Source organism: Beta vulgaris, chromosome 8, assembly GCF_026745355.1.
Source record: "Beta vulgaris subsp. vulgaris cultivar EL10 chromosome 8, EL10.2, whole genome shotgun sequence".
In the NCBI taxonomy this organism is placed as follows: domain Eukaryota; kingdom Viridiplantae; phylum Streptophyta; class Magnoliopsida; order Caryophyllales; family Amaranthaceae; genus Beta; species Beta vulgaris.
Genome location: NC_079209.1, coordinates 12,928,347 through 12,942,736, shown reverse-complemented (window position 1 = coordinate 12,942,736; position 14,390 = coordinate 12,928,347). Strand labels below are relative to the sequence as shown.

The 14,390-nt window shown below is 37.0% G+C and overlaps 1 protein-coding gene across 4 annotated transcripts; it reads right to left on the bottom strand.

Annotated features, from left to right (window-relative positions):
- Positions 1-4,690: 4,690 nt before the first annotated feature.
- Positions 4,691-13,640, bottom strand: LOC104883095 (G-type lectin S-receptor-like serine/threonine-protein kinase SD1-13). Of its 4 annotated transcripts, none has more exons than XM_019247268.3 (11): positions 13,473-13,640; positions 11,232-11,372; positions 10,983-11,133; positions 10,607-10,794; positions 7,840-9,021; positions 7,075-7,191; positions 6,827-6,990; positions 6,196-6,406; positions 5,850-6,087; positions 5,349-5,496; positions 4,691-5,244 (listed from the first exon to the last, which is right to left on the bottom strand). In XM_019247268.3, exons 5-11 carry the CDS (start codon positions 8,906-8,908, stop codon positions 4,933-4,935), a joined length of 2,259 nt encoding a protein of 752 aa, XP_019102813.1. In that variant the 5' UTR covers positions 8,909-9,021; positions 10,607-10,794; positions 10,983-11,133; positions 11,232-11,372; positions 13,473-13,640; the 3' UTR covers positions 4,691-4,932. The 4 variants fall into 4 exon arrangements, with proteins under 4 accessions (XP_019102813.1, XP_019102817.1, XP_019102814.1 ...); XM_019247272.3 differs by having other exon boundaries at positions 10,904-11,133; positions 11,232-11,310; XM_019247269.3 differs by having other exon boundaries at positions 11,232-11,310.
- Positions 13,641-14,390: the final 750 nt, after the last annotated feature.

The following is a 14,390-nucleotide window of genomic DNA, read 5'->3' as shown; positions in this document are numbered from 1 at the left end:
ATTACTTCCTCCTGTTCTTCATCTTCAGGGTAGTTTGAATAAGGGTTGTGAGGTGAGTTTTCGTGCGAAACATCCTCGCACTAAATTTCCTCTTAGTGATCATAAAGCTAGTAGAATTTTTGAGAAAGTTCATTGTGACTTGTGGGGCCCATACAAACATGTATCATCTTCTGGTGCTCTTTATTCTTTGACTTTGGTGGATGATTATTCCCATGCTGTTTGGGTTTATTTGTTAGTTTATAAAACTGAGGTCTTTTCTATGTTTATGGCCTTCATTGCTTTGATTGATTGTCAGTTTTCTAACATATTAAAATTGTGGAAAGTGATAATGGCACTGAATTTAATTGCCTTTGTGATTATTTCACTGCCACTGGGTTTATTTTTCAAACATCTTCTGTTGCTACCGCTCAACAAAATGAGCGTGTTGAGCGAAAACATCAACATATTTTAAATGTGGGGCGAGCCCTTCGTTTTCATGCTAATCTTCCTATTTTCTTTTAGGGTGAGAGTGTTCTTACTACTGCTCATCTCTTGTACCCCCACTCCTTTGCTTAACAATAAAACTCCATATGAGCTTATGTTTGGTCGTTCTCCCTCCTATGATACAATCAAAGTCTTTGGTTCATTATGTTTCGCTCACAATCAAAAATCTAAGGGTGATAAATTTGCTAGTCGTAGTCGCAAATGCTTGTTTGTCGGGTATCCTCTTGGTAAAAAGGGTTGGAAATTGTTTGATCTTGATACTCAAGAATTTTTTGTCTCTTGTGATGTTAAAATCTTTGAAGAAACTTTTCCACTTCATGATCCTGAAGATACAAATATTGATCCTTCTACTCTTGTATCTCATTATGATGATATTCATGAGAACTTTGCTGCTTATGAACCACCCTCTCCTGGCCCAATGCCTATTTCTTCCAACTCCCCACCTGCTGGCCCACTACACAATTCGCCTCCTTCCCCCACATCTCCTCCTACTCCTCAGGCCTACAATTCCTCACCCGGACCTCATCCCTCAAGCTCTATGGCCCAACCGCGTCCCCTCTCCCTTCCTATTTCATTAAATCCCCAAGCCCATTCACCCGGTCCTTTAAATTCCCCTACTCAGATCCCGCCTATTTCATCCGAACCTCACGTCCCTTAGGCCCATCTTCTTCTCCAGCTCCATCCATCTCTCGGCCTCCTCTACTACATCCGGACCTACCTTTGCACCCATATATGAGCCCACATCTGAGCCCACAACCAAGCCCACACCTTCTCCCACAAATTCTTCTGGCCCGATCGAAAATTTTGCTGACTTGGGGGCGGCCTCCGAACTAAAACTCCCTCCATTCTTTTACGTGATTATGTGACGAACACTATCCAAGTTGACAGTCCCTCTCCTTCTGCATCTTCTCCTCTCCATTCCTTAGGTAAATCCTATCCTATTGCATATTACATTAATTTTCAAAGTTTTTCTGTGAAATATAGAAAGTTTATTGCTACTCTAACTTCTATTTGGAAGCCCAAATCTTTTAGGGAAGCTATACAGGATGCTGGATGGCGGAAATCTATGAATGATGAGATTCGTTCCTTAGAGGAGAATGGTACTTGGACAATGGTCCCCTTGCCTCCCGGCAAACGTGCTCTTGGAAGTTAGTGGGTTTATAGAAACAAATTTGATTCTGTCGGTAATCTTGATCGTCGAAAATCTCGTTTGGTAGTTCATGACAGAAGTTTCAAATTCTAAATTGAGCATTCAAGAATTCTAACTCATAATTGAAGCACATAATTCTAAAGAGAGCATTCAAGGTGGCTTAGATTTCTCTCCTTCTCTATTCGGTTTCCATCTCAATGCAAGGTTACAAATCAAGCAATAGAAATTATTCAGATACTTAGTTACAACAAATTATAACAAACTCACTTGTTATAGGGGAAAATGCAGCTCCTAAGGTAGATTGAAAAACCTCTTTTGACGGTTGCTGCAAAAACAGAGATAAAATTGAAAAATAAGTATAATTGAAAAAAGTACAACAAATTTACACAATCCATTACTCATTCCGAATATGCAATCCATTAACAGTATATGAAAATCAGTTCTGAATTTGCTTTTAGAGCTAATTTTACCATGCATGAAGTAAATATACGATTCATAAAATAACTTGAAATACCTACTTTGCCGGCGGCTGGACCGTCGCGGCTGCAGGTCAGTCCGTGGCGGCTGAAGGTTGCCGTAAACTTAGTCCGTGGCGGCTGCAGCGAAGGGAGATTGAGAGAGAACTGGCGGTACAGCGAAGGGAGATTGAGAGAGAGAACCGGCAGTGCAGAAGCAACTTCGACCGAGATACGTGCACCGGTGGCGAGAATGTGAACGAGGGTGCGCCGGCGAAAAGGGCACCGGCAGAGTAAGGAACGAGAATGAGAGAGAGAGAGAGAGAGGAGAGAGGAGAGAGAGAGGGAGAGGAAGTCGCACCAGAAGAGGAAGTCGCCGGCGAAATTCAAGGTGCGCCGGCAAGATTGTGAGCGAGGGTGCGCCGGCGAGAGTGTGTGCGCCGGTTTGTTTGAGTGTGTACGAGGGATTCGCAGGAGGGAGAGAGGGGGATAGCAGTCAGTTGCATGAGTTAGGGCTCCAAAGAATGCCGTTGGGAAATATTACAAAAAGAGGGGGAAGTATTAAAAGCCCAATTGCGGCGCACCCATCAAGCAGCATATTAATGTGCGTCGCACCCCACGCTTCGTGCGACGCACATTAGTCTCGCAATACTCCCACCACTCGCAGCTATTTGCGTCGCACACAAGCACCATGCGTCGCACATAAGTAATATGCGTCGCACCTATGTACCATGCGACGCATATTTCTCGTGTCCTGCTATTATTTTTGATGTTTTGCGTCATACTCTGCTGGTAATGCGACGCAAATGGATGTTTTGCGTCACTTCCGTGTCTGTGCGACGCAAATAAGGGGACGCAAATTGCCCTTTTTCTACTAGTGTGGCAATCATCAAAAGAAAGGTATTGATTATCATGAGACATTTGCTCCTCTGGCCAAGATGGTCACTGTTCATGCCTTCCTTGCTTTTGCTGCTGCTTAAAATTGGGAACTTCATCAGATGGATGTTCACAATGCCTTCTTACATGGTGACTTGGATGAGGAGGTATACATGAAACTTCCTCGTGGTTTCGAGTCTTCTCATCCTAACATGGTTTGTCGTCTCCGCAAATCACTTTATGGCCTCAAACAAGCTCCTCGGTGTTGGTTCGCTAAACTTGTGACTGCTCTCAAACATATGGCTTTCTCCAATCTTATTCTGATTATTCTCTTTTCACCTTCACTCAGGACACTATTCAGATTAATGTTTTAGTGTATGTGGACGATCTTATTGTTGCTGGCAATGATTTTGCTGACTTGTTGGCCTTTAAGACCTATCTTTGTGACTGTTTCAAAATGAAGGATTTAGGTCCTTTAAAGCACTTTCTTGGCATTTGAGGTGGCTCGTAGTTCTTCTGGTTTCAACTTGTGAAGACCATATTCGGGAGTATGCCAAACTAGTGGACCCAAATCTTCTCTTTACCAAAAAAATTAATTAAAGTAGTAGAAGGTTTATGCAGAAGATTCTTGTGGTCAGGATCTACTGAAATACAAGGAAAGCTCTTATGGCATGGTCTTTCATCCAACAACCTAGGTCTACTGGTGGCTTGAATGTCATTAACATGGTGTTGTGGAATAAGGCAGCCATTCTTAAATTGTTGTGGGCAATTGCTTTCAAGCAAGACAAGCTGTGGGTCAGATGGATAAATGCCTACTACATTAAATGAAGCTCAATTGACAATGTCATTGTTAGCAGTAACACTCCATGGCTCCTTAGGAAATTTTTTTATTCAAGAGACCTCTTGGTGAGACTGGGAACTTGGGATATTGTTTATCATCAGAATACTTTTAGTATCAAGTTAGCTTATAAGAAATTACAAGCTAATTTTGATAGAGTTGATTGGAGAAAGTTGTTGTGTAATGACAAGGTTATCCCAAAAAGTAAGTTCATCTTATGGCTAGCATTGCTTAAGAAACTAGCTACCACTGATAGGGTGAGTTTGTGGAGTCATGACAACAGCCCTCTGTGCAAGATTTTTGATGCTAATGTGGAATTTGTTCCACATTTATTCTTTAGATGCAATTATAGTTGGCAAGTATGGAGTGTTGTGCTCAGTTAAAAGTTCTTTTTTTGAAGAGTTGGTTGAAGCTATTAAGAAAGCTAGAAGTAAAAGCAGCAGGGCCAAGATTTATGTGATGATGTTTACTAAAAACCTTTATGCTATATGGATTTAGAAAAACAACAAGTTTTATAGGGATTCAATCATTGCTCCTAATATGCTAACTAATGAGTAATGATATATTGTTTAAGGTGGCTTGCAATTGTAATGACGATGAAAGAGCTTTGCTCATTATGTCATAGTTTGGTGGTTTAGTTCGTTTGTTTTCTAGGTCCTTAGAGATAGCCTGTTGTCCTAGCATCTTTAAGTTGTAACATATTTTTTTTGGTTATCAATAACTACTTTGAATTGTAAAAAAAAAAAGTCAAACTTACTTAATTACCTTTGGCGCGAGGCTCGCTCGAACAAAATTTAATCTTCCATTTTTTAAATATGGTAAATTTCTGGTACAATCAACACAAATACAGGTCCATACAATAATCTTTTTTACAGCAAGAGAAGATGCGAAACATAAAGTAAAAATAAATAAAAAATAATAAAGCCAGTAACTAGCCATAAAAGTTGGAGCAATTACTACACTAGACATCTTCAATTACAAATATGTTAGCATCCAGCAGTTTTCATACAAGGAGCCAAATCTTTTGAGTGACATAAGAATTAATCACTAGTCCACTGCGCATTTTACACTTAAATGTAGTATAATACCAGTTGTTTACATCATTTTTAACCAGAAAAAATTCCCACAAACTAACGACCACTGAATACAGTCAAAGATAGATTCTTTACAGAACCATGTTCTTGGCCACTTTGAGGGTCCTCATCAGTAGAAGAAGCTCTCCTTTGAATAAAGCCAGGTCGCTTTGGATGCGGGAGATCAGTTAGATCGTTAACATCAAGCATGGAAACCAATGCCGAAATGGTTGGCCTATCTTCCGGAAATTCTTGGACACACAATAGCCCCAATTGTATGCACTTCATAATCTCACCCTCGAAGCATGGATCAAGAATGGTTGGATCAATCATTGAAGCCATATCATTGTCGTTCCACAATTTCCATGCCTGAATGCACCAAAGCAAATGTGTTAGCAACTAAGAGATCTATTAGAAGAGGAAAGGACTAGTGATTCCAAAGAAAGAAAATCAATCCACTTAATATAACATACACAAGTTAAGAGGCTCAAGGATTCATCATTCAAGAAGCTACTGTTTTTTCTTCCACTGACAATCTCAAGTAGTAGCACTCCCAAGCTAAATAAATCTGATTTTTCGGAAAACCGGCCTTCCATAGCATATTCCGGAGACATATAGCCACTGAAAACAAGTCAAAACTCCATTCAGCAATATGTAATACAAAAGTTTTACTAAGATGATTTGGAGTTCTGTTCTTATACATGTAAGTCATTCTCTTTTTCATCACTATCACTAAGGAACTCCAAAAAATCTGTCAAAAATCTTCTAAAGAAAGGTTTTCAAATTAAAAGCTTATTTTTTCTTGAGGGACAAATTAAAAGCTTTGTCAATGGAAAGTAAGACAATGGGAAAATTGAGACACACCTCAATTTACACTCATTAGAAATAAAACAGTTTCTTTAAAATAATAAGTATAATTGAAAAGACAAAGGCATATATCATGTTCTATAGGCCTAAATTGTTGAGATGCATACTAGGTTCCGACAACCCTTAAAGTATTGGCTTGATCTTGTTTATTCTCAAATATTCTTGCCATTCCAAAATCAGATATCTTTGGATTAAGCTCTTCATCAAGCAAAATATTGCTTGCTTTAAGATCTCTATGAATAATCTTCAATCTAGAATCCCTATGAAGATACAGGAGACCTCTACATATCCCATTGATGATATTGAAGCGCTTCTTCCAGTCCAATTGTCTTTGTTGATGTGAATCTGATTAAAAATATACATCAGAACATGTCATTATTCATGTGTTAGTTATAAAGTATTCAACCCTCAGATACTGCAAGGAAGTATATGTAATATGTTCTTGAAACATACCAAAGAGAAGTGCATCTAGAGACTTATTTGACATGTACTCATAAACTAGTAATTTCTCTGCTCTTTCTACACAGCAACCAGATAATCTTACAAGATTTTTGTGTTGCAGTTTTGAGATCAGAAGAACCTCATTCATAAATTCTTGTAAGCCTTGTCCAGATGCCCTGGAAAGTCGTTTAACTGCTATTTCCTGCCCGTTTTCCAATTGTCCCTGAAAAGAAATAATCACACATCATATAGTCTCTGTTTTCTAGGATTGAAAAACATTTTCATTGGAAATTAATTTTCATCAAATATATTTTCCAAGGAAAAACACAAATATAAATTAGTTTTCTTTTATTTGCTTTCTTATAGGAAAAGTTTCAGACGAGGGATGGGACATGGGACAAGAGAAAGAGGAATGCAATGAATAGTGAGGAAAATGTGTCCTTTTATTTAGGAAGGAAAATGTTCACCATCCTTGGGAGAATTCTATTCCATCTGTGGACATACTATTTTCCATCATTTATAAATCAAAGACATATAATGGGAAAACTACTTTTCCATGGAAATGTTTTCCTCTCAAACAAAGATTCCTGAGTTTTATAGCTTTTCTGTTTGATGAAATGTATCAGTCAGTAAATACCATTACCTTGTACACTGGACCAAAACCACCTTGCCCAAGCTTGTTGATTTCTGAAAAGTTGTTTGTTGCAACTTCCAACTCTTTGAATTTGAACAATGATAAATCTTTGAATTCAGCTTGATCAATTCCGGATTCAACAATATCTGTTTCCTCATTTGTGGATTTCTTCCCTGCCGCAGCAATACTAGATGTCAAATTTTCTCGATAAATTTTTCAGACCAAGAAAATGGGAAATTATAGAGTAAGAAAGTAACCATATCGCCCGTTCATGCAACTCCATAGACAGTACGCAAAGACAACAAATACAGCTGCACCAATACTTGCTACGACTGCAATAATTGTTTTGTTATTGCTAGTTTCATGACTTTCATCTACAAAAACCAGAAAATTACATCATTTTCGACAATCAAATCTCAGCCAATAGTAACACGTAAAAATAACAGTGAACTTCAGTATTGATAAAAGTGCTTGCGAGTTGCATTCAGTGTGCCCATCCATAGCAGGCTAGTAAAAAGAAAGCTTAGCTTGCAGCCAGTAAAGTAATTTTTGTAGTGTAAGATGAAGGAGAGAAGTTTCAGAGAGTTAGTAGTAGAAAAAGACTACTACTAAATGATTAGGGAAACTAGCATTACGAAAACATATCCTCAATATTCATTTGAAAGACAGGTAATATTCTTTCACAGTATGTTATACTACCTTCAACAATTGACATAACCTTTTCAAAGGGTAAATCTACTGTACACTAGGGTTTACCTAAAAGGTGTACACCTGGCAGTGTTTCAGTGGCACGTGTGCAGCAAGCATTGGCTGGGCAGATGTAGACCAGGTGTATAATTTACATTACCAATTTAAACGTTATATTGCATAGAAATTTCATGAAATCAAGGTCATCTATTATTTTTTTTGTGGAATTGTTATAATTTAAGGGGCTAAGGGAGTAAAAAAGGGTATAAACAATAAATAGATACGTTAAAATTTATTATTAAGAAGCAAATGGTTGATGAAATGTTGAGTATCACCTAGTTCTGAATAAGCCAGACGAATGAATAGATCAGCACCATCGCCGGAGAATACCTGTATGTCCATTAATAGGGTTTCATCCCATATCATGCACCCAATTCCCACTGGATATGCATAAGCTAAGCATGAACAAGTTTCCAAGCACCTCCTCCTACAATCATCTTCATCAGCTGCCCGTCCAAAAGTTATATAATGTGGCGCTTTCATATGCTTTAGCTTCCAGAATCCATCTGCTTTACGTCCTGTATTGCTGCATTGCAATGGTGTCCTTCGGACACACCCACTAGTCCAATTTCCTTTGCTCCACTCATCGACATTCATTGGCTCAAACCCGTTTAAGCAATTGCAGATTGGTGAATCCTTCGGATTACAACGTCCAAAAGGGCCACACTTCCCATAAATATCACACTCGGATTGAACGGATTGCCATGAAATTCTCCACCTCCGATCATCGTCATCCCAGTATTTTAGAACCACATTTCCATCATAATTCAGAACAAAGTGTTCCAACAATGACACATTTGCCACAGAATATAATATCTCTAGTGTGTCTTCAAGGTGGTCAAAAGAGATTTCAAATGCATTCTGAGACATATATGGCACTCCAAGAAACAGGCTACCGTTCCATGGGCCAGATAGCCAATAAGTTTTATCACCATCGCGAGTGACAAATTCAGTAATTGGGAAAGGAATCATTCCAATTCTAAAGCGTCCGTTTGATGGATCTGAAGCGCTCTTCCAGGATCGTAGTATTGGTTTCTCATCCTCATACAAACCATTATCAATTGTGAGGTCAATTATGATCCTGGTCTGTGGCAACAAGGAATTCGTCATGTGCTCAAAACTCTGCCAGATGATCATCCCAGTAGCACTTGAAACCAAAACCAGATTCCCAGTGTCTAGGAGGTGAGCTACTGAAGTACTATTTGCCTGATGAGATACGTTTGAAGACCAATATATCATGTTTTGTCCATCTAAAAGTTGAAGATTTCCGTCTTCAGATATTATCAGCGTCCCAGAAGAGTCATTAATTGGGTTGTTTCTATTGGCTACCCATACAATTTCCATTGCATCAGATTCCTCGATATTATACCAAATTCCAACATAGCGATTTGTGGAGTTCGTGGGGCTAAAAAACCCAGCCTTGAAAGTGGCACTAGTAGACAGTAAGGTTTCTGGGTCTGCAAGAAATGTAATATTTGTGGTCGCTGAGATGACAATTTTCAAAAAACAACAACAAATGAATAGAAGAGTAAAGATTGGAGGAGTTGCCATTAGAGTTAGTTTGGGTATGGCCAGTATCCCAAATGCCTAACTACATGAGCAATGAAATATGTCTACAGATCCATTATTTGGTCAACCGTCAACCATGTAAAATATAATTATTTGCATAAAATATAGTTGCTTCTTATTCTGGAGCAAGTTGTAATTTAGACTAGGAAAGTGGAGAATGGTAGAAGTGCAAAAGGAGTATTATTCATCATATATTGTTGTTGTAAACGCTTTGCAATGTGGAGGTCTCAAATGAACACAATGCCATTAAAAAACTAAATAAAATTATAAAAGTATAATAATACCACATAACACAATATATAAACTTTCAAGCTTTACTAAATAAAACTGTATATTTCACGAGATCAAAAAAACTATTTATGCTCTAAAATGACAGTGGACAAAAATTGTTTTGAAATAAAATAAACATGTGAGATGTGCCCATATCATGACTTTCTCTACGTCAAACCCAACTTTTTATTTCCTAATATTCCTCCCCTCACTGTCAAGTGTCAAATACTACATTTGGCTATTCTGACAAGTTATGGCCAAGTCTTCTCCCATTACAAAAGTGTTGCTTCCATATATGGCAAGGTCTTCTGATCTACTCTTTCCTTTAATTACTCGCATCTATGATGCAAGCTCCTGCACCTCGTCATACAGATTTACATACTATAGTCTATAAGAAGCTTCCAACTCAGTTCAAGCATGAATTTTTTCAGCTTAATCTTTTTATTAGGAATTATGCCCTCAGTGAATGCAACTCAGGGTTCAATTAACTATTAGTGCTCTTTCGTTAGGAAGAAGCAATTCAAGTACCACCAGTTTTACTAATTGTGCATCGTAGATTCCTATGAAAACAGTCAACAAGTAGCAAATCCACCTTTCTGCCACATTTGGTATAAAAGCAAGCAATGTCAAATGTTGAGTAAAATAAAACGCAGTTGGTGACGTATACTACATATGCTATTGCCAGAGTTTAGTAAAATAACGCTGACTCTTCACTATATTTTTCTGCCTTTTACTTTTTTTTTCATACTTTTAGTAGTTTGTTTTCACTATTCAAGCTGATTTTTGGTCCGATTCAACAAAACAGGACGTCGAATTTAGCCCCACAAAGTTGCATAATGAATGAAAATAGGTCTACAGACTACAAGTCATTATAATATTTAAAAAAAATAGAAAAATTAAGAACAGGGGATAATGAACAATATGAGACTCAAGTTAGAAAGCCAACTAAAAACTAGATCTATATGTCGCAACTGCTTTTTTTTTAGAAAATAGGCCTATATAATATCAATCTGGCTAATTGGCCGAAGATTCCTACGTGCTTCTCAAAAGAGAATTATTCTGCAGACAGAAGCTAATATACTCTCAGTTTGTTATCCTAACACAGTTCATTGAAGCAACATAACCAGAAAATACAAACAGCCATTTTAAAAAGCGCACACTAATAACCGTCTACAACAGTAAAAGAAAGATGGTTCACCGTACATTGTTCTTGGCCATTTAGAGGGAACCCATTAGTAGAATTAACTTTCCTTTGAGTAAAGCCTGGTTGCTTTGGATGTTAAAGAACAGTAATTTCGTCGACATCAAGCATGGAAATCAATGCTCCAACAATGGCCTGTGTTTAGGAAATTTTTGCACGCACAATGCTCCCAACTATATATCAGACCATGCTGCACGCATCAAAAATTGTTCGATCAGTTGGTGAAAGCATTAAGCATATTATTTTTATTCCACATTTTCCATGCCTAAAAAAAATTAAGCAATTGTATTAGCCACTACCAGAATTATTTGGTCTTTGTCTCTTTAATAAAGAGGTAAAGCAAGAGCAACAAAACTCGTACAAGAGAACTTAAATTACTTTAGATAACATATGTAGCTTAAGAGGCTCAAAGACTTGTATTCCAGAAAGGTACTTTCTATTCTTCCATTAGCAATCTCCTTTAGTAGCAGTCCAAGACAAATTCTGGGAAAAGCAACCTTCCACAGCATACTTTGGAGACATCTAGCCACTGCAAACAAGTTGGCGAAAAATTAATTTCATTCAGTTTAAGATATATGATTCACCCAAAATCAGAATATTCTGAAGCTTGTTTGTCAGGATGCTTACTAGGTGCCAACTACCCTCGAGGGGTTGCCTTGATATTGTTGTCTGAAAAATTATTGCCATTGTCTTTGGATTCAGCTCTCTGTCAAGCAAGATCTTTATAAATAAACTTCAATCTAGAATCTCTATGATGAAAAAGGAGGCCTGCAAATATCACTTTGATTATATTGAACCGCTTATTCTACAAGTCCATTTCTTTCAGATGACATGTATATGAGAAACAGCATACACAGCCCACAGGGCATTATCCATTTGTCAGACTTATACATTATGATACTTCTGAACCAAATCTTGACATATTATTCGATCCTTTCAAATCAAAATTTCAATCTTACGAATCTAAAAATACTATAATCCTTTCAAATCAAATATTCTAAATACTATTACGAATTTAAAAAAAAAAAACTTCAATCCTTTCAAATCAAATTTTCAATCTTTAGTGTTAGTCACCTAATGCTTTGATGCCTAAACTTCTTCTCTAAAAATAGTACAACCTAATGCTTTGCTTACTAATCCTAAGCCACTCTCTACCTACAACATCACATCTTAGTCACCAACCAGTCGTGACTAACTTGGAGCCAAAGAATTCTGCATGTGTTGTATATTTCAATTGGTGTTGAGGCAAGAATGATGGAAAAAAGGGTGGATGAAATTTCCATCAAGATGTCAAGATGGTGCTTCTTACAAGTTCTAAAAAATTCTATGTGGGTGATGATTAAACAATGTGAAGATTTTGTAGAGTTTTCAGGAAGCATAAGACCTCCACAAAAACTTCGTCCTAAGCATCTCTTTACAGATTTCACATGGCCAAGTTAACAAGAATACGCAATTCTTGGCAAATGAATGAGAAAGTTCAATAAACCTATTGACGATTTGCTATGGACATTGAAGGAAATCTCAGATATGTCCAATAAACTTGAGGATAAGTCTTTTAGAAGGAGGGAAGTATGTCACAGGAGGTTTAGAAAGTTAAGAAGTTTGTTAGAATAGTTAAGGTTGTTAGTTACTTGTTCTAAGTTCTGTTAATTCTTCTATAAATACTTGTAATCTGTCATAGGCATCAAATAAATTAATGAAACACATATCCCATTTTTCTCTCTGGATTCTCTCTCTATGCCTCTTTTCTCTTTTGTGTCTCTAATTGCTGATTCTTTCTATTTCTCTATCTCTTCTACATTCTGTTTTCTCTCTATAGTTCATGACTAAACTAATATCTAGAAGTTGAGCTAAGCTCCTGTTACAATGGTATACCTGCACTTAGTCCGTGCTTTGCCCAATTTCGAACTCATCTATACTTCTTTTTGTTCTAATCATAAAAATAATTAGTATTTTTCGTAAAAGAAAGTATTATAATTAGATAATAAAATAGTGTATTGGAAACAAAAATATCACTTGATAAAATATAGTACAATTAGATCATAGATCATATGTTGGGTTTTTATATACTACTTGTGTATAAATAGGCACTTGAGAGTAAGAGGGACGGGTAAGGGGAATGCCTACCCTCAAAGTGCCTCTAGTGGGGATTGAACCCCCAACCTCACTACTTGGTCGTGTATAAATATACTACCTTTCGTTATAGATATACTATTATTTTTGCCAAGTATACCATCAAAAATTATTCTAAATTAAAATTGTTGAGGACGGTCTTGATTTAGGCATTTCTCCGCTTAGTCCCTTACCATCCCCCTCCCTCCCCTTGAAGCCCAAATACAATCCCCACCAGCAGCCACAGCATGGGAGCCGAGCGGCTGGTTATATGCTAACCTTAAACCCTGGATCAGATTCATTGGTCACCACACCTGCCCCATCCTACTGGGTTAATTTTTGTAGGAAAGGCATTGAATTCATTCTTTGATTTCAATAAAATAGGCACAATCACTCAATCCAACAACAAGATTTGATTGCACCCAAGAACTTCAGGTGCCTCACCACCCAAGATCTCAAGTTATTACAAGATTTATCATTAATTGAATTTCTTGCATAAACATACAGCATTGCAAAAGCACACAATTTCATGAATAATGTTTCCAATTTTGTACCAAAATTATGGCAAACAATCACAACCCAACTCTAAACAAACTGAAAGCAGCAAAGGGACAGCTTCAAAGTAGACAATACCATCTTTAAAATTAAACTCAAATCACCTAATGTACATACCAATTACAAGACTATAAACTCTACAAAACAAAAGATTTGTATAATATACTTTCACTAATTCAGAGTGGAAATGATTGAACGAACCTGGACATCTTTATCTCCAAATAGAAGCCCATGTAGAGAATACAAAAACCAACGCATTGTAAAGCAAATGTTGGTGCAAATTTGGGGGTTGATATTACGAGAATCCGTATTGGAATTTGGGTCCTTCTAAAACTTTACTAGTCTGCACGCCCAATCGCCATGTGAAATGAAATACAAATTGCTTTGAAATTTTATAAAATTGCGCTCTAATTCGCCCTTGTTCATTTTCTTTCTTTAAAAAAAAAATGATAGGAATAGTCTCACCTACTGATGTTCTGTCATTTTCAGTCTCAACTACATATTAATTTTATCGAAATTGATCCCGATAGAGTAATGACCTACTACAACAGGTAAAAAACAATTTTTTTTTCACAACCTGTTTCTTCTTCCTCCACCACCTCTTTCTCACTGCTCCCTCCAATCCAATTCGTAGGAGGACTCGTGTCTACCATGCTAATTAAGTGGAATGCGAATTCCACGAACAACAATTATTCTCTAATAAACATCGATCTCCAATGAACATCTTTGAATCTCCAATGAACACCGAAAAACATAAAACCTATTTTTGAATTCGTTACTTTCATTTTCCTACACAAATTTCCAGATACTTTCTCTCTCTTCTTCCCAAATACTCCAACATCTCTCTAACTTCTCTCTAACTTATCTCATCAAACTCTTCAAATTCTTCATTTTTTTGCACAATATTCGTACATGAAGATGAACACAACCAGTTACAAAGAAAAATTGACAACATAAGGTATTAAATCTATGCATTTGATAAGAAAAAATAACATTTTTTACATTTTGCACTTTTGTTTCTTATTTTTTTTCCTTCTTTTATGGTGAAGATCTTGATTGTAGTTTGTGAAAAAATAAATACTTCCTTGCAATTGATGTCTCAATGAACGAATGAGAGAG

Coding starts and splice junctions, on each gene's coding strand:
- LOC104883095 (XM_019247268.3), bottom strand. CDS start 8,908: ATGGAAATTGTATGGGTAGCCAATAGAAACAACCCAATTAATGACTCT. Junction 7,192..7,839: donor TCTGGCTTATTCAGAACTAG/GTGATACTCAAC, acceptor TGGTTTTTGTAG/ATGAAAGTCATGAAACTAGC. Junction 6,991..7,074: donor TTGCATGAACGGGCGATATG/GTTACTTTCTTA, acceptor TTGCTGCGGCAG/GGAAGAAATCCACAAATGAG.